We start from the raw sequence: 20206 nt of genomic DNA, 5'->3' as shown, positions 1-20206 counted from the left end.
CCGGTCGTGATATAATCTTTAATCCCTATACATATATGTCCCTCTGAAACATTGCACATCATCATCAGGTTTGGACAGAACAGACAGATGGGGTATTTTGGTCAGGTCACAAGTAAAATCAATAAAAATAATCAATAAATAATAGAAAAATCTTCTTCACACAATCACATATAAAGTTCTACATATTGAGTACGACAATGTAACAGGACGGTTTAACCATTGCATCTGTACAAATAGAGTTTCACGTGTTTGTCACATATTTCACACATTTTATGATATACTGCACTTTTTGGCCAACAGACAGAAAAGCAAAAGGTTACAGGCGTAACCCCGGTTCTCTGAGTCTTTAAAGGTTCTCTTTAAGGTGAGTGTCTCGTCTCCAAACCTGGGTCAAATAATATTTAATCATGTTTACTTCCTGCGTCTTCAGAGTGTAAATAGTACTTGTCCCAGGTGTCTTTTCACAGCTCTCTCTCTCTCTCTCTCTCGTGTTCATGATGATTTTGGCGAACAATTATAAAGCCAAAACACTGCACACTTTTACTGCAGAGGAAAAAGAAATCAGTTGATCGAACAAACACTCTGGTGAACAACAACTGCAGGGCTGTTTTGTTCCCATAAAGCAGCTTTTGACTAAGTTAATCTTCGTCCTGCTCGCGGATGACAGAAGAGATGCAACATCCACGTCCATAATAATGCAGATAGAGCTGAAAATGTTTCTTTATAATCCTTAAAATGTAGAATCTGTAGACCGAATTTTAGGAAGTGTTCTGGTTTCCGTTTGTACTACGGATGTAGTCCGAGTTATATTGACCAATCACGTATCAGCAGGCTGCGGCGTGTGCAGGAAAAACTGTGGTCGAAATGCCAAACTATACTAGCAGTACGAACTGATTGGGCCAAAATGTTGGATGCAAACAAAATTGCAAGCGAAATTTTCCGTATGCCAAAAATACTGATTCGGAAAACATCTCCAGGATGCATCGCACCAGTCTACCTCGCCTACTGTATCCCACAATGCAAAGCGCTGGAACGTCACAACGGCAGTTGAAATGGTGGACGGCAGCAGCATTCCCGCAGAGGGGCAAGAAGCGGCGGTTTGCTTTTGTCCGGTAAGTAATGACATCATGTGACAACGATTTAGCTTCTTATTTATCTCTATAAAACAGACATCTGCATGTTAACCGCTAACAATTCAACTTCAGACAAATTCGCTTCGTCACGGAAGCCGTTCAGCAGAAATCAGAAATGATGGATCCGACAAACGTCTCATGTTAAAGTAGTTTTCTTCTCCTCTTGAGGACAGACCTGACAAAGCTTCATGTTGACTTGTTACTAATCTGCATCGTGATGTTATTTCAGCAAACTGAAGAGCCGTTAAAGTCAATCACAAGAAAATCTGTTTCCGTTTCATCCCGCTGACATAAGCCAGAGTGCAGCCTCTGTGTAACTTACTGTTTACAGTGAGACTGAGACTCAGCACAGACAGATGAACGGGCGCTGCTCTGAGGGACTTAATGAACCAAGAGAGGACACCATTTACATTTCTGACATGTCTGGAGGGATGAAATTCGCCTCAGTTTTGATCTCAGGTTGCCAACCTGACTGTAACCAGTGCAGTGTGCCGAAAAGGAAGTCTCAGCTTATCGCTGACCGCTGGCTAAACCGGACACGCCCGACATGTTCACCGTTGCTCAAACCGTCAGACTAAAGCCGATGTGTTCAGAGTAAAAAGTAGCAACCTTACACATGTGGAAATATTAAGACAGAAAAATGTTTGTTTCTGGACTTACTTTAGATCCTTTCAGCTCTCATCCAAAAAGACTTCTGACTGATTGTTAGGGAGTCCCTCTAAGGGGCCGTTAAGGTCACATTTGGGTCGTTAGTCCACCTGGTTATCAAGTGAGAGTCGTTAGAGTGACAGAAAAGGCAACAACCTTTACCTCGTTAATTAAGCTTTCTTTAAGAAATCTTCCAGAAGATCAGCAAAAGAAAATAAAAATATTGGATCTCTAGTGATTTACTACGACAGCAGAGGTCGTCTGTGATCATAACCCTGCAGAAATCTGCAGTTTGTAAAGTAAAAAAATAAATAAAAGATAAATAAAAAGGTCATGTAATAAAATAAGTCAGGTGCTAATCCTTACCTTAATTTTTTGTAGACATATTTTTCTGCTCTCTTTCCCTTTTTTCTGCCTCTTTCCCAGCCCAGAATTATGAGGCTGCACCGGCTATTTTAAATAAAGGTTAAGACAGTATTTTTTCCACATAAAAAAAAAAGGCCTCAAAAAATACTCGGCACTGTGCAGGACCTGTCCAGCACTAAATTATGGCGGGAAAATTAAGCAGCTGTTGAAGAAAGTAAATCTGCAGAACCTTAAATATTCTTCTGGACCATCTAATTACATTTTTTAAGAGTAGAAAATCTAGTTTCGCTCTTCGTACTTGGTGTAAAACAGGAGGTAAAATTGTGTTCTGAAACTGATGCTAAATAGGCAACTAATCTCTAACATATTAGCAAGCGATTAAGCCAGTTTATAAGTAGTGTGTCAAGGTCATAGGTGAATCATTTCTTCACCTTATTCTGAATGTTTAAACTGTCTTTCTTTAAGGAGCTAAAGAGCACCAGGATGTGAGATTCCTCTGACTACATGGACTAAAGATCATCATGTATCTGCATTATTGTGCACCTCTGGTCTAACTTAGTCAAAAGCTGCTCGTAGCGAACAGAGCCCTGGTCATTCAGCAACAGTTTCAACACAGATGCACACACGTCCACATGCGTCCTCACCCTCTCACACGCCCACGTTCACTCTGCACACACAAACACCCACAGAAACACACGAAGCGCGACGTCCGCTGTGTCCGCTTCGCGTCTACACCCAGGAGTCGGGGGAGCCGGTGAACTTGTTCGCCCTGTTTGAAGGCCTCCGTGTGGTGGAGTAGAAGTCCACGTAGTTGGTGTTGGCTTTGAACCGGAGCGACTGGCTGGCGTAGCCGTCGGGGGAGGACGGGGTCAGGTGGACCGGCTCGTCCTCGTAGGGCTCCTCCCCGTAGCCTTGCGGGGACGACAGGTACATTCTGTAGCTGTTGTAGTTCTTCCTGTCGGGCTCGTCGTAAAATGGCTCTGTGTGCTGGGAGACGAGCAATCAGGGTGTCATCAGTCAATCAGATGATCCAACAACACAAACAGAAATTAAATACTTTAAGGCAAAAGCTTCCTACCTGGGACCTTCTCAAATCCTCGCCTGACTGAGAGGAATATGTCCCAATGAAATACGGAGTTTTCTTCTCAGACCCTGAAGGACACAGGTGATGTGGTTAGACAGAAACATCAGCGGCCCGTTCATGGATCCCTGAGGGACGCCACATAACGAGACTATGAATACGAACCTGTGTACTGCCGTTTGTGTAAACTGTTGTCTCCATAATACGTGTCGAGTTGCATAGATGACTGCGCCCTCTGATAGTTCGAGCTGTGTCTTCGTATCCCGAGCATCGCCGGCGAGGAGGTCGCACTACCACCTGAGAAACAAAGACAGAATTTACCGTTACAGATGCCTCTTTTTTTTCTCATCAATCTGATGTACTCCGATTCCCTCACCGGTTCGCTCACCTGTTTGGATGACGGGGGACATCTGCAGCGGGCTGGTGGGCAGGGTCGGCTGGGACAGGTAGCGGTCTCGCTCCAGGGTGGAGACGGGTGTGACAAAGTGGGTGTAGTTCCAGCCGTCCTGCAGACACAATGTCAGTCATAAAAGAGATTCAAAATGTAGTTTAAGTTAAGTTTAATATCACACACTTATATGGTTTATTTTTTGTTAATAAGTAGATTTTCTCTACAATGAAATGTTCTTTTTAAGGATATTAAGCCGCATTTTAACAACATTTAATGTGAATGTTACATAATGTATCAGTCTCTTAATTCCTGTCCTATTACTGGTTAACACAGGAGCTTTTTTATGCACACATTCTGTTTACATGAATACGCACGTATGTTTGTTAGTGGTTTACTGCAGAAATCTTTAAGGGAGAAATCAGGTGCGAGATGCACAGATCATTTCGAGGCTGCTTCACCTGTATCAGTGATTCTCAAACTGTGGGGCGCGCAACCGGGTGGGGTTTTTTTTCATTTGTAAAATGTAGCAGGCGGAACTATGTTTTGACGTCGGACAACCCGGGCTCATTTTCGGGTGGCACAGTACACAAACGCGCTGCCCTCGCATATGTTAATGATTTCTGTGAGAAGCACATCACATGTAGACTTCTACACTCTAATTGTCTTTTCTTCACTTCATGAAGTTTTAATTCTACTTTAATCTGATCACTTTGCTTTCCTTCACTCCCCCAACACACCTGCACCTCTGCTCTCTGCACAGCTGCTGGCCCCGCCCCCCTCTATCTGTCTGTCTCTCTGTCTGCTTTGTTCACTGCCCTCATCAGCAGTCAGTTTAACGTACGTACGGAGATACACAATATGATTGTTTAGATTAGATTGCGTAACAGAACTGCATATGATTGTGTGCGGACAGAGAGCGTCCGATGTCGGACCCTCTTTTACCGTTAGAACACTGTGAGGAGTAAACTGGTCCTGATGATTTTTATTTGGTCGCCACGACGTCACGTGTGATTGAGGTCCTGTGACTCCTGTCACTGTTTCAGGGCCGCCACCGCAAAATGTATTTAGCGGAAACCTGGAAATTTTTCTTTCTCCAAGGGGGGGCTTGACAGAAAAAGTTTGAGAACCACTGAGCTATATCAACATGTACGTCAAATAAAGCCCAACCTCAAGGTGATGTTTTTTTGTGTATCTGTTAATTGTGTCTTGAAACAGTCGCAATTACGTTTAAAAAAGTATTTAAATCCTTCTAGTTATTCATTTGCTTAAGTAAGATTAATTTACCATGGCTTCTGGATAAATTAAGACTTTTATTTTGAAAAATAGCCGATTGTTAACTCCAGCATAAAATGTTTTCCTCCTGGAAGAATTCAGCAATTACAAGGAGACGTGAGCCACGAATCTAGACACTGGGTTAGCAGGTCATTGTGTTGTTTTATGTTATTATGGTTATTGATGTAATGTTCATTCAGCAGCACAGCCAGGAACAGGTAAGGTTATTTTATGTTAGAAGCGGAGATTTCCTCTTACCTGAGACCTTCTCAAGTTCTTTCCTGACTGGGAAAAATACGTCCCAATGAAACACATAACGGGTGGAGAACTTTTCCATTTTAAACCCACTAAACTAAAGAATACATGAACAGTTGTTCTGGGAGTGTCTGGCGTCACTGACCTGTTTGTAGAGGGTCCTCAGCTCTCTGTACTGCCACAGCGTGTTCAACACCTGAGCTGCTGCCTTCACGACCTTCATCGAGTACCTGCGACATCAAGAGGACACATTACATGTGAAATAAACATGACAAAATAATAAAGCATTAAAAACATTCAAAATGCCCCTTTCTGCAAACATCAAAAGAATTTGACAGGAAAGAATAAAAAGACTCGTCCGTCTCGCACCCTTTCCCTCGTCCTTTGCTGATGTCCACCAGCTTCTCGATGCCTCCGCTGTCGGCTAAAGCTTTGGCGTTCTCCATGTTCCTGCTGGTGACCTCGTGCAGCGTGCAGCACACGGACGCCACCGTGTCGTCCGACAGCACGGTCGGACTGCCGCCAGGCAGCCGGTTCACCAGGTCCCGCATGGCGTACTTTCCTGCAGGAGACGACGCAGAGAGCTTTACAACAATGCTTGCTCTGAGACTGCAGGCTGCTGCTCTGCACACCAGCATCCATTATGATTTTCATTGATTTAAGCATGTTATTGTGGGGTTATTTAAGGGTGCAAACACACTCAGGTTTTGCACTGTTTAATAAATAAGATGCAGAGTGGAAACAGCTTTTATTGTGGGTTGAAAGCTTAAGTTAAGTTCACTTTTAGCCTGATTTTTGTTGCTCTTTTATGTGCAAAATCATGCATATAATCAGACAGGATTTTGAACTAATCACAGACACCTATAAGTGATAAAAACAGGTAAGAGTATGCGCATAGTTTCAGGTTTTTTAACAGTTAAAACACCTTCATGGTCCTGTCAGCGTTATGTTACACACCAAGGCAGCACTTTGAGATGTGAGCAGCTCCTGACTCTTCCTCTTGGCCTTGTTTATATTTGTGGCACTGTGGATATTTTTTATATCTGTGTATTGATCTTTTATATTTGCACTCCTCCTCCTCCTACTTTCTCCTGCAGGCGCTGCACAACAGTTTCCCTTCGGCTGATTACGGGAATCTCGCTGTTATTTATTCGTCTTATTTTAACTGTCATCTGTTGCTTCCCTGAAGTGTCGCCTACATTTTCCGTGTTTGCGTTTCCTTTGTTCCCGTTTTCTGAGACTTCTTATTTGTCTGTTTTTAGGTTGCGTTTTGTTTGCCCTGTGCAGCACTCGGCTTCAGTTCCTTGTTTTTAACAGGCTTTATAAGATAATATTCATTCATCAACTTTAAAGCTGGTTACAGTTCAGGTGTAGTGGCCTCCAGTCTCAGGTGCAATGCCTGTTAGCTTTACTTAAATAATTAGATGGTTTGTTTGACACATTTTGCACGTTGCTGGTTTAATTTCGAGAAGAAATTTGGCTTCCTGGCCGTGATACAAGCGTCCTTCCTCTCTGCCTTCATTTAAGATTTCAGGATAAATAGAAATCACGTGATGGGAGTTAAACTTTTTATTGTTGTGGCCTCTTTATTGTCTGTAAATGTTGATTCGTATAGAAGTTTCCCATCACCAGGAGCCATCGTCAACACATCTCTTGCCCAGTAGGGGGCGATGTCTAATCACTTATGTCAAACTGTCATGTGAAATAAAACCCAACAAGCTGCTTCCTGACTCATGTGTGAAGATGATCTTTTCACTGTTTGACTGATCAATCTGTTTACCGAGCGTGTGTGTGTGTGTGTGTGTGTGTGTGTGTGTGTGTTTGCACCTATCAGCTCCTTGTTGCGGCCGTCCAGCGACATGTTTCGGAGCGCGGTGGCGACGGAGCAGACGACCCGGTCGTTGTCCATCCTCAGCAGCTCCACCAGGATGGGCAGACCTTTCTCTTTACGCACCGCCGCTCGGATGTAGGCTGAGAACTAAACACACACGTTTTTAAAGCTTAAATCGTTCTAACTTTACGCTGAGAAATGTTCACGTTGGGTTTCTACCTTCCAGTTCCCGGCTGAGAGGTTCTGCAACGAGCCGGCGGCGCCCTCCAGCGTGGCCGGGTTGGAGCTCTCGGCCAGCAGGTTGAGGTACGGCTTCACCACCAGCGGGTGCCACAGCAGCTCCGCCCCCCTCAGAGGCTGAGAGAAACCTGGGATTGGTCCCACGCCGTCCCACTGAAGGAAACGCACAAATAAACACGAAGAATAAGTTTGCAAACGTGTTTTTAACTCTGCACATACAACTTTTAGGACTTTTATTCCAATAGATAGCTGCAAATGTGATAAAAGCTTTCCTGCAGCAGCTTGTTTTGCATCTTACCTCTCCGTGTATACAAAAACAAATTGGGGTAAAGATATTTTAAACATGCATATTTACAAAAATATTGATCTTTTTCAGCAGGGAGTAATTTTGAAGAGTTAGGCAGTATCGTCATGGAAACAAAAGCATGAAAAGAAGACGACAAAGCAGATTTAAGTGAAATTTTCACACTCCATGTTCGTACCTTGTCGTCGGGCCAGCCGCCCCTCTTCCTGCCGCGCCGCCTCTTGCCCCAGCAGAGGTAGTCCAGCTCCTTGGCCGGGGAGGAGAAGCCCAGCAGGGTGTCCAGCTCCTGGTTGCCGAGGAGACGGGAGGAGGGCATCTCCACCTCCAGCCGGTACGAGAGGTTCCGCAGGGTGCAGACGCTGTTCTCCACGATCTGAGGCGGGACAGGAGGACATAAAGAGTTGAAACGGAGGCTTCTGAAGACATATTTGATCCTTAAAAGAGAAAGATCTTTAAATTTATATCATGCATTTGCTGCAAAGGAGATAAATGTGCAGATGTTTCGATCCTTTTCCAACAATTCTGTCCCGTGTTTGAGGCTCCAAAGATGCAAACAAAGCATTTACTCTTGATGCAAAAGGTGCCAAAATGATCTGAACCCATAAACTCTAACAAACCACCGTGTTTCTGGAGCTTATGATGCTTTAAATTATAACTGTACGCACATAGATGCAGTACTTGTGGTTATTAGTAACAGTGGTAGAAAGGGCGAAAGTAACGAGCACATTTAAAGGGTCTCGCATCCTTCTGGAGACAACTGCATGATTAATTATCACATGTTCGGGTTAATAATTTGGTCGTGCTCGTGTCAGGTTCAGGTCAATATGAGGGTAAGTCTCCTGGGAGCGACAAAAGTGTGTGTGTGTGTGTGTGTGTGTGTGATGTTGCAGCACCTTGCTGTCGTAGTCGGAGGTGTTGACGCAGGCTTTGAGCACGTGCAGCAGCGAGTCGACCAGACCTTCACAGCAACGCAGCTGACTCCTCGCCTCCTCCCCTGCTGAGCTCAGGTTCCTCACACGCGCACACACACACACACACACACACATACAGAGACACACATTAATGCGAGGTGCAGTGTGTGGATTCCCCCACAGGGTGGCTGAAAAACCTGCCCGGATACAGTAAAGGAGGGAGCCGCTCCTCCAATAGGAGCCTGCAGCCGCTGCTCATGGGGAGCTGACATGAGAGAACTGCACAACAGCACACGACTCCCACAATGCATTTCCATACCATCAATCTACAGCATCAGTCTGAGTGCAGAGGGACGCTGGAGGCTGCGCCGATTCCCTGCAGCACAGAGGCACTAAATCCAGACAGGAAGCAGTTTAATGACGCCATTTAATTTAATTTAGTTTCAGTAGTTAAAATAAAAGTTCTCTCTCTTTTTGCAAGTCAGGAAACACACCTGGACTTGTTCCTGATTGGCTGCAGGCACTAAAGAATACCTGGATCCCGTCCAATCAGGCCAGTCTGCAGCATGTGGACTGGGAAGTCTCCACTCAGCAGGTTTAATACGTTTGATTTAGAGGATATTCTGCACAATCAGAGAGCAACACTGGAGCTTCTCTCGATTAATGAGGTTCAGGTGTGTTTACTGGGGCTGGCGATGGAAAAGATTCCTATTGGCAGCTTCGTTTGGCAACTCAGGATGTTTGAATGGCTGCACAGGAAGTGTTCAGAAGGTTAAAATGAATGTAAATTGGAGCCGCATGTTATTCCTGGTGTAAAACGTGCACATAATTAATCTCTCTCTTCATCGCGGGGTTCTGACTTTAAAGACCCGCAGCCATCTCTGTGCCGTTACTTGCCTCTGTAGGCTAATGCGGTCAAATGCGTGCTTAAGACTTCACGGCTGCATAAAATCTCCATTACAGACGCCTTTTATTGACGATTATGGGAGTGTGATTATGTGCTGTGGTTTCACAGAATCATTAAAATGAAAAGCAGAGAGGGAAAAAGTGGCAGAGACGACCTATAAATCTAAAAGTCATCCTCGCATTTCAAAGGAGAATCGATTTAACGGGCCCAACGCGAGCCTGGCACTTTGATTCGTCTGTTTTCATTAAGATGTGAGGATTGATTTCAGTTGTTTAGAGGCAGTTTCAACTGTAAATGTGTAATGAATATGCAGAAACATCACCAACAAATGTTATAACACAGAGAGATAACTACGACAACTTTTCTCAGTAAAAACGAGGATCTTGCTCACCTCAGGCAGCCGGTGGTGTTCCGCAGCAGCAGCGACGACTGGAACTTCACCTTGTGCTCGTCGCGGTGAGAGACGCTGCTCCAGCCCGAGTGCGGGATGACGACCGTGTTGGTGAGCGTGGACAGCGCGTCGCGGATGATGGTCATCTTCACCGCGTCGCAGGAGGACAGGTTCCACAGGACGCCTGAGAGAAGTTAGAGGTGCTGTCACTGAAATCATGTGAGAAACTTGCACCTAAAGTTTTGAGATGTACGAGATTGATGTCCAAGTATAAATCAACCCTCAGACGCCAGTTAGCTTAGCTTAGCACAAAGACTGGTAACAGGTAGAAACAGCTAGCCAGGCTCCGTCCAAAAGTAAAGGCAGTTGATGTCTCATGAGTCAGGACCATTTCTTTGCAGCTACCGGTGACTCCCTGGAGTCTCTGCTGGTTGAAGAAATAGCTTTACACTGTTAATTAGAGATCTTTAGCGGCTCTGTTGTAGGTGGAATTTTTTGCTTTGCGGCAGGGCAGGCTCGCCGTTTTAATCTTTTCCAGTCTTTATGCTAAGCTAAGCTATCTAGGCTCTGGCTCGAGCTTTAAAACAACCGTGTAAGCACTCTTCTCATGCAACTCTGCAAGAAATACAATCAACATACTGCCCAGAATGCCTCCTTAAATAATGCTTGTCTAGTATAAAGTATAGTTACGGTGGGCGCCGGTTTAGCGCAGCAGTTAAATCTGCTTTTCATGTTCAGAGGCTCAGTCCTCAATGCAGCGGGGCCCTGGGCTCGACTTCCAACCTCTGCTGCTGGCCGCATATCATCCCCCATTCTCTTGTCCCCTGTTTCTGACACTATCCACTGTTCTCTCTCTAAACGAAGGCATAACAGGCCAAATAAATTATCTTAAAGTGGTAACGGTAGCTAAACAAGCAAATACAGTAAATAAGGCCAACTGTTTGTGCATAACTCGGCTGGAAAACACTTTCCAGACTTTTAAAGTCTGTTAAAAAATACAGTTTGTGTGTTTTAAATAGTCTGTTATCTGGGCTGTGCATGAGCCAATATATCTAATGTAATGTCAGAAGCATTTAATAAGGAGCATACGAACAAGCGTCATGTTTTACAGCCATCAGTCGTCTTTTAGACAAGAAGAGTAAGAGTAATAATCTTCATGTAAATAAATGTATGTTAAGTCTCTAACTATCGCCGAATGAGGTAACATGGTGACTGAGCCTGTGGCCCACTGATGAAAGCCTTTGCATTTGCAGTATTACAGACTGAATGTCTGCGGCGCCCAGTTAGTGACGTGTTTTCCATCAGCCAGCAGTGGTTGGTCTGCCAGAGAGGGTAGGCGGAGCTAAGCGGCTGCTTCTCTGCTCTCTGCAAGTGTTGCGAGTAAACAGTAATCTACTATGGCTGAACAAACAAAGAAAAGATGGATGACTACAGATACAACTTCAACAAGAAGTGAAAATCCCAAAAAAAAGAAACAAACTCGACGCTCAGATGAAGCAAACAGTCTGAAAAGGAAAGCGACCGTCAGCCAGGAAAATCAAGAGTTACAACCGGAGCCGACCGTGGACGTCACACATGCAGCACTGTGTGGATATCTGGGAAGTGTGCTCCTGCAATTAAAGTTTATCACCATAGCTGCCGCCAAAGAGAACGAAAGATCTTACAACTTTAAATCGTCTGTTATCCGGGCTGTGCATGAGTCAATATATCTAATTTAATGTCAGAAGCATTAAAACATAAGGAGCATACAAACAACCATCACGTTTACAGCTATCTGTCGCCTTTGAGACGACAAGAACCCTTTACCTCACTACCAACCAATATGGCAGGTAGGTCGGCGGCCATTTTTAGGACAAATTCAACAGAAATCACATTTTGCTTGTGTAATATTGTGTCCTTAAAAAGGGACAGTTTTAGAGGAAGCAGCTTCTCTTTCCCCGTCGCTCCAGACCGAGGACTTCCAGCTGCTCGGCCAAGGTCGAGACTGAAAGGAAAAGGTCGTCATGCTTTCTGTGAAAATGATGCAGGGCACAAAAACGTGTATGTCTTACGTCGCTTACTGTCCCTTCCATCTCCCCGTTTACAGTTTTATTCCTCCTGAGAGGCAAACCTGTTCTAAAGGGACGACGCCAACATTTGAGAGCAAACGAGGACACGATAAAACAAAAGACTAAAAACTCTGAATAACATAACACATAAAATTTCACAGCAGCCTCCGAAGCGTCGTACTCTGGCACATATTTGCAGCGTGGGTGTGAATCAAAGCACAACAGAGTTAGAGGCTCGCTGCACTCTGCAAGCCGCGAGATACGAAATCTATGTAAAGAATACATCATCAAAAAAATCTGTTGTCATCGCACAGAAAGAGGAACATATGCCGGGAGGCGGGAAAAACTTCAGCAGGGAGGGGAAAGGAAACTGTTCTTAGACGCATTTGTTCCCTTTTTTCCTTAAAAATGTTTTCTTTAAATGTAAAGATATTTCACTGAATATAAAGGCAGTGTTTAGGTTTATGTCGGGATTGTAGATCAAGATATTTCAGCTGAAAAAAAGGATGTTCTGCGGCCGTTTGTCCCATCCTAACCTGAGCCTGAACATTTTCCTACAATCCGAGGTCTCGTCTCTACATTTCCTCGTGAATCCGATACGTCTAGCAGCTTCTCCTCTCCTGTTACCAGACAGTGTGTGTGGTGTGTCTCCAGCGCTGCATCCTGTTTCCAAACCACGTTATCTGAGCATCTGTCCCGATGACTGTGCCGAGATCTGCTCCGTCAACACTGCGCGCCGAGTGTTTGAGCCGCTGCCGCTCTCACCTCCCACAGAACAGCCGACGCACAGATTAATGCGCCGCCAGCCAGCCAGTCAGACGGCGACACAGACCGACGCTCGGCCAGCCGGGCGGCCAACGAGCCTCACGAGCAGGAGAACGCCCACGTGCATCACAGCGGGGATTTCAATGTGTCATGTTTTACATTCGGAAACTGTTCACCTGATTTTACCCCTCAAGGAATATGATAATATGAGGAATACTTTTCGTCTGGAGCTGCTGGATGGTTTTGTTTGTTGTTTTTTAAGCAGCAGTTTCAGGCAAGAATCTTGAAGCACATTTTGGAAAGAATTTCTCCTGTTTTCTCATAAATTGCTGCACTAATTTGAAAGAAAGTGAGCCTGCACGTGTCTTATGATCGTCTAAAATTATGGGGGGAATTCAATAAAGGATTGCACGGCTTTTGCGCCCGCTAAACCTGTGCAAATGACATGAGAGGACTAATTCTTGAAGCACACGCAGAGGGTTGAATGCACCTCAAAGTGCACTGCAAAGCAAACCGTCTATGTGCTCCGGCGCCGTTTGCACGTATTTGAAATGAGTCATTATGCAAACAGTCGGGGCAAATTTCTATGCAAATGAGCCTCGTGGCAAAAAGCACCTGATTCACAAATGCCAACAGCACCGTGCACCGAGTGAAAATATGCAGGACGGGGATTATTATCTGGACGAGCTGCTGTTTGGAATGAAGCTGCGTCACAGACAGTTAAACAAGTAAACACCTGTCGAGTCTGGACTTCACAATGAACCGTTAAGAAAGAGCTGCCCCCTCCTCTCCCTGCTCATCATCGATCTGTGCATGGAGCCGAGATCCGTCAGTGTGCGCTCAACTAATAGCTGAAGGTCTTTTTTAGATGGGGGGCGATTAACGCACCTAATCATTCGTTTTCAATGAGAGGCGAGCGGGCAGGTAGGGAGGCCGCAGCAAAGAACACGGATCTGCAAAACTTTATGGGCGTGTTTGCGCTTCAGTATCATCAGTGCAATTTGCTTTGTGAATCAGAGCAGATATCGGTGCAAATGGTGCGCAATTTATGGAGCCATCAGCGGCATCAATCTATTCTCAGTGAGATCCCCCCCCCTGTGCGAGCTTCCTCCACATCTGCATCATTTCAGTAACATTGTTTGGCATGTAGAATACCTCATTTAGGTCAAGTTGTGCAGCCTTGGAAGGAAGACATGTTGGTTAATGTTCAGTCTTTTTTGCATCTTTTGCCTTTGACACATTAAAGTGTGTTTCCTGTATTTAATGGCTGCATATTGACAGTTAACTCGTTAAAGTTTTAAGCCAAGTTTCTGCACATTCCCACCTATGTTGCTAAATAATAACTAGACGGGTAGCAAACTGTAGCAATGCACCAACAAGGAAGAAGAAGACTGCAGGAAGCAAATGTATGACTAGGAAAGAAAAGCAGTCTCCCTCCACCCGATTCGACGTACCTGTAACGAGCTCTCTGACTTCGTTGTCGGTCGTTTTCCTGAGGAGGCGCAGCAGAGCCGGCACGCCGCCGCAGTTCCTCAGAGCCACCTTGTTGTTGTCGGTGGCCTTCCCGTACACCAGGTTCCTCAGGGCCCCGCAGGCGCTCTTCTGAACCTCGGCCACCTTGTGATCCAGCTGGTCCACCAGGTGCTGGATCCCTCCCAGGTGACAAACCTGTGAGAAAGTGCCAAGTAAGACAGACAGTATTTTGTTGGGTTAAAAGTTCAATATATTACACTTTATAGCAGAAAACTTCCAATCAGAGTCGAGACAAACGCTGCTTTTAATGCTGGTATTAAGCTACTCTTTAAAGCCTCCTTTCATCTGTCATTATGAGGACAATAATTAGCTCTTAATCCATTCCGCAGCAAAGTTACTTCTGTGTAAATCCTCAAAAATCAAAGCGAACAAATGAAGTTTTTATCGTTTCAGATCCTTTAAAAGAAATCAGACGAGCTGCTAACTGATGGAGGTTTATAATCTCTGCAGGTTGACGTGTGACGCAAACAGTTTCCCTCCTCTGATTTCAGATCAGAGAGAAGAACTTTAATCACAAGAGACAAATGGGATTAAAGTCGGAGAGATAAACGTTACTGTCAAACATCACACTGAGACTGTGACGCTTCGAATGCAGGTGAGATCGTCTTTAGTGCATCTTTCTCCCAGTGTTTAACTTAGACTTTTTAGCGTGTAAATGTAGAGTAGAAATGTTCTCGTATATACTTTTAGGTCATGCTTAATCGTTTTATAAACTTTTGATTTTAAAGATATAATCTCAAAGATCTCAGTTTTGTTCTCTTTGGCGCCACCTGTGGCGATAATCGGTAATTGCAGGAGCACACTTCCCAGATATCCAGACAGTGCTGCATGTGTGACGTCCACGGTCGGCTCCGGTTGTAACTCTTGATTTTCCTGGCTGACGGTCGCTTTCCTTTTCAGACTGTTTGCTTCATCTGAGCGTCGAGTTTGTTTCTTCTTCTTTGGATTTTCACTTCTTGTTGAAGTTGTATCTGTAGTCATCCATCTTTTCTTTGTTTGTTCAGCCATAGTAGATTACTGTTTACTTGCAACACTTGCAGAGAGCGGAAAAGCAGCCGCTTAGCTCCGCCTACCCTCTCTGGCAGACCAACCACTGCTGGATGATGGAAAACGCGTCACTAACTGGGCGCCATTAGCAGCCTTTTTCATCTATGTTGTGGTTTGTTTGTTTATCTTGTAGTGATCTTTTTAAAGTCTACAAGTATCATTTAAAGACCCACCACATAGAAAAGCTCTTTAAGGTTCGTGCATGTTCTTAAAAGTCACATTACAGAATACTGATAAAGTTTTGAGACAGTTTCGAGGTTTCTTTCCAGAGAAGAAATGAAATAAAAGATGGTATCCTGCGCTAATACAATGAAGGATCCTGGAAGAATATGGGAATGAAACCTGAGCTGAATCATTCAGAAGCATCTCTGCTTCTGCAGCGAGTTCAAAACTTTCCTGTGTCATCTGAAAAATAAACAAACCCGTCTCAGGAGAGCAGCAGACGCTTCCCGTTTCCCTCTGATTCTGTGTTCAAACCGTCGCTGAAAACATTTGTTTCTGGCTAAACGAGCAGGCGCGCGTCCAGGCCGCTCCAAAAGGCTAATTAAAAGCTCATCACCAAACGAACCAAACAGCACGAGAAGAGGCTCTCGCGTGAAGCCGCGCCGTCGCGTCAAGAGTTATTTATTGCTCGGGAAGGAGAGCAAAGAGTGAGCGCGTGGCGTTTCAGCGTGTCGGAGCGCCGGCACATTTGGCACCGACGTCGCTTAAAGTTTTGTTTTAGCAGATGGCGCTTTGGCTCGGAGAGAGGCAGCAAAGATCTCAATAAAAATATGATTTCAAACCCTGTAAGCTGAGAAGACACTCAGACAGTGAAGGGAAGATATCTGAGGCGATGTAAACGAGCAACAGCTGCAGAAAGGTCTCAGTTTGGCCTTTACTTTGTTATGTGAGGAAAGCAGTCAACAATAAGAACTTATAAGCATTTAACTGTTGAATTATTTAGTCTGATTTGCTCCTTTTTTAAACATTTCTTTGCCAAAAAGAAAAATACTAAAGACCATCACAAGTTAATTTGACTATTAATGTTTTTAAAGCTTAAATTCAACCTGCCCTGTTTCTTTTTTATTGTTTAAGTGCTAATTATGAGGGTTAAAATGATTTAAAGTTCACTGCACATGAAGCAAAGTCTGTACACTTGCTTGTCTGGTCTTCTCAGCATGTCTGGACATATCAAAGTATAAGCCTTTGAACGTTGCAGCACCGTCCCCCACCTGAGGAGTGACTCATGTCCGTGACGTCTGTCATGTTATTTTTACTCCTGCCCAGCGTGCGATGTCACCTTACCTCCACCTTGACCCTGTTGTCTCCGTAGCACAGGTGCTGCAGGTAGGCGGCGGCGTTGGCCTGGACGGAGGGGAAGTGATGCTGCAGCATGTGGATGACCTCCGGCAGCTCGGGGTCGCGCCAAGCAAACTCCCTGAGGGGAAAGAAAAATAAAACACTTTCTTTCATCTTTACCTGCCTGCTTTCCTGGGCTAAAATCTGTGGTTGTTTCAGGTGTGCAGCATTAAAAGTCTGTTTGTTATTTAAATAACTTAAAGGAGCAGTCCGCCCCAGGATAAAAAGGCACCGTCAGTCAAAGCTGGTGTTCTCTGTAATCAATAGAAGCAATAATATTTGAAATTGGCGCCATAGCTGTGGAGGAAGTTGTACAAACAGCTCGTGGTTTCACCCATTCTACATTCCTACAACACCCAGCATGCATTGCGCCCCTCCCTCTGAAAAGAATCTCAAAAATCTTCAGCTCTGCAGTCTACATTTCAAACCTGACGATTTTGAACGACACATGACATCGGAGGGCCGAGGTTGAAAATTGGTGAACTGGCCCTTTAAGAGAGCTTCTAAAATGCATACTGTACCTGGGGTCCTTATGGATGCTCTCGATGGACGGGGTGCGCGTGGCGACCCGATCCACCAGCCCAGAGTGCCGGTGAGAGAACACGGGCTCGCCGGAGACCCTGTACGGGTCGACGTAGAGAGCCGCAGTGCTCAGCCCGTAGCTGCTGTTTCTTTGGTACGGCAGCGTGCTGCAGTGGCTCGTGGCCCGAGGGAGGGTCCCCATACCTGAGGAAATTAAATGATACTTCAGGAGCAGAGCAGGATTTAGCAATCAATTCAATCCAGGCTTTTATTTTCTTCAGACTGTGTGCAGTTTCAAACACATCCAAGGTCAGATAAGAGAAAACCGTTACATAAGCGCTTAAACACACAACAGGCCTTTTACAAGCAGCAGGATGTCTTTTAAGGCAAAAATCTGTTCAAATCTACACTAAACGAAGCTAAAATGGCTCCTTAGATCCCCCACTATCAAACCCCGCAGAGCTTTCAGCGCTAAATCATTCTGCAAAGGCTTCAATTAAGACGCAGCGGAGGACATGAAAGGTTTCAGCCTAATTAAGTTCTGACCTCGGGGAGCGATAATAACAACACTTCCTGTGCCTGTAAACTGATTTCCACCACAGATTTCAGAGGAATAATCTTGTGAGTGGATGTGAAAATAAGACTGAGATGCTGCTGCTGAAAAATTAGGTTGTTTGAGGAGCTGTCGACGAGTACTACTGCTTGTATTTATGCTAGTTTTACTGCCATGGCTTCTAAGAATCCCAAATGTTGGTACTTTGTCTTCTAATACATCAAAAAACATCCAGAGTTTCAATATTTGGAACTAAAACTGACGATTTGAAGTCATTTAAAAGAGAAGAATTACCCCCTAACATATGCAGTGTTTGCACATTTTAAAAAGGGTTTGATTAGCAGATTTCTTTCACAGCTAGGGACTGAAATGTTGGACCAAAACACCCACATTAAAACATGCAGCTGCAGTACCTGTGTTCGGCCTGTAGAGGGCTCCCTGGGGGTCATGCGTGGGGCTGTGGTAGAGCGGGCTGTGGAAGGAGCGCTCGTCGAAAACGGGGGTCATGTGGCAGTCTGGAGACAACGCCGCCCGCAGCTCCGGGTCGATCTGCCCCGCGTGGCCAGCGTACGAGCTGTGAAGCCCTGCAGGAGCACAGACGAAGACGTTAGCATGCTAACTTTAATTATTCATACAAACTATAAGGAAACTGTTGTAAGGACATTTAAATATATATCGTGGTTTACTTACATTTTAAGAAAGTAGACGAGATGTTTCTAGAACTCTAAAACAAGTCTCTCACGTCTAAAAACATCTTCGTCACAAACCATGATTAACAAGACTGCAACTACATTTCTGCTGAGATTATTTCCCATCATGCACCTGGTGGAAATTAAGAAAAGCAAAGGAGCAGCTTCTTTATGTGCACAGTGATTGAGGCTGCAACGTTAGCTTGTTAGCATTACAAGCTAGCATTTTCTTCCTCACTGCTTTAAACTTTCACCCGTTCATGGTAGCTTACCGCTGGCGTGCTAACATCGTGTCCTAACAGCTAACAAGCGTCAGTCAGTGAGGACATGGGCTGCTTCTCAAGTCTCTTAAATTGCATCCCTCACTTGCGTCTTAGTCCCTCCCACCAGAGATGCACGGCGAGACGCGAGGAAACCAAAGTTTCGCTTCTTCGTTTCTCCGGATATGAAACTCCGGTGATGTTGTGAAGTTTCACATCAGTCCGATCTGCTGCAGCGTCCAATCAATAACTGATATCAAATAAGGGGGGCGTGTCGGCAAGTAAAATACTTCAGTGGAGGCTGCTCTTGTGTATCCTTGCTTATTGCTCCTCAAAATTCCTTCCTCACTCCTCGCTCCTCCGAGCAGCGATAAGAGCTTTGAGGCGGTCTTCAATATGGTGGGTCCGGAACTACTTCCGGTTCAAGCGAGGGGCGAGGAGCGAGGACATATCAAAAAAGAGACCTGAGATCCAGCCATTGTGTGTGGAGTGGTTCGTGTTTCTGCAGTGATTGAGGACGCATCGTTAGCTTGGTTAGCATTACAAGCTAGCATTTTCTTCCTCACTGCTTTAAACTTTCACCAGTTAAAAGTAGCTTACTGCTGGCGTGCTAACATCGCTAACAAGCATCATTCAGCGAGGGCATGGTGTCAGCAGCCCTCTGCAGACTCCCCGCCATGTTTGTTATCTACCTGTTGTGTTACTTCCTGTTTGGTGCTGGAGAGAACGCTCCTATTGGTTGATGACAGTGGTGACATTATTGAACTCCCTTGTTTGCACAGCCAGAGACAAAAGACTTAAGATAACGTTAAACATGTTGGATTAAACCGCATCAGCAAGACGGGAAAAAGGCTGACCTTACGACTCAGACTCGGACTCAGACCTTCGCTCAAAGTTGCTTTATTTAAGGCCAGAATAAGTGACATTGGAACGATTTGTGTGTTGACACAGTTGTCCTTTTGTCACAGTTGGGATTTCCCCCCCCAAAAAGTGCAATTTCAGAGTTAACAGGCTCTTAAGAAGAGAAAAGCTGTGCAGTGCGGGGGCTTCTCCATTGTTCTTGCCAAGCAATCATCCTCCATTGTTGCAATTTTTTGTGTTGTCAAATCATATTTAGGCCAACAGATAAAGCATCTTGTTAAAAGCTAAATGTAGGAGCTTAGCGACATAATGCACAGTGCAAACATGAATCATTAAACGCACGACTTTACAGTGTAGGTCTGTTTGTCCTTCTTATCACAAGCAAACACCAGGGTTTGTCTACAGCTACGTGTGCTAAAATTCACCCTGTAAGAATTTATCCCAACATCACTAACAGCTGAATGCAGCCTCTTCCTGCCCGTCATGCTCACACATAAATCCTCTCATTATTTAGCCCACAGTTGAGTCATCTTTAGGTGAGGCCTTCATGCAAATCGAGCTCGAACCAAAACACTGCATTTCATAACGCCGACTCATCCCAACCGATGTTTGTCCTCATGAAAAGCCACGAAGACTCTCGTCATTCAGCATGAGCTGCAGGCGTCGTCATCAGCAAGTCAAACAAGCGGAGCAGAGGGTTTCTCCGTCCTCCAATCTCCGAGCAGATCAGTTCAAAGAGCGCTCCAATTATAAAGAGGCTTTAGGGCATCGAGGGGGGCGGCCGCGGTGGATCAGTCCGACAGCTCGAGCACACAATTTGCACTCAGAGCGGTGATGAAGGAGCTATTTGCTTCTGC

At 45.0% G+C, this 20206-nt stretch overlaps 1 protein-coding gene across 4 annotated transcripts in view; it reads right to left on the bottom strand.

The window, feature by feature from the left end:
* Positions 1–4: 4 nt before the first annotated feature.
* Positions 5–20206, bottom strand: part of LOC138603361 (plakophilin-4-like) — a 55176-nt gene continuing 34974 nt past the window's right edge. For 3 of the 4 annotated variants that reach the window (XM_069675095.1, XM_069675094.1, XM_069675096.1), the window contains exons 8-22: positions 17953–18123; positions 16986–17190; positions 16411–16543; positions 13998–14211; positions 9731–9914; positions 8415–8532; positions 7700–7894; positions 7197–7370; positions 6974–7124; positions 5516–5708; positions 5292–5376; positions 3617–3734; positions 3394–3525; positions 3226–3299; positions 5–3134 (exon numbers count right to left, since the gene is read on the bottom strand). In XM_069675095.1, coding sequence (XP_069531196.1) covers positions 2877–3134; positions 3226–3299; positions 3394–3525; positions 3617–3734; positions 5292–5376; positions 5516–5708; positions 6974–7124; positions 7197–7370; positions 7700–7894; positions 8415–8532; positions 9731–9914; positions 13998–14211; positions 16411–16543; positions 16986–17190; positions 17953–18123 — 2405 coding nt within the window. In that variant the 3' untranslated portion in view covers positions 5–2876. Of the gene's footprint in view, positions 3135–3225; positions 3300–3393; positions 3526–3616; positions 3735–5149; positions 5173–5291; positions 5377–5515; positions 5709–6973; positions 7125–7196; positions 7371–7699; positions 7895–8414; positions 8533–9730; positions 9915–13997; positions 14212–16410; positions 16544–16985; positions 17191–17952; positions 18124–20206 lie in introns of those variants that run through there. The other variant, XM_069675097.1, reaches the window with a different exon arrangement.

Source organism: Semicossyphus pulcher, unplaced genomic scaffold (assembly GCF_022749685.1).
Source record: "Semicossyphus pulcher isolate SPU_LCO1_2020_fin unplaced genomic scaffold, fSemPul1.0.p SCAF_24, whole genome shotgun sequence".
In the NCBI taxonomy this organism is placed as follows: Eukaryota; Metazoa; Chordata; class Actinopteri; order Labriformes; family Labridae; genus Semicossyphus; species Semicossyphus pulcher.
Note: the sequence above shows the minus strand (reverse complement) of the source record. Positions and strands in the feature narration are given on the sequence as shown.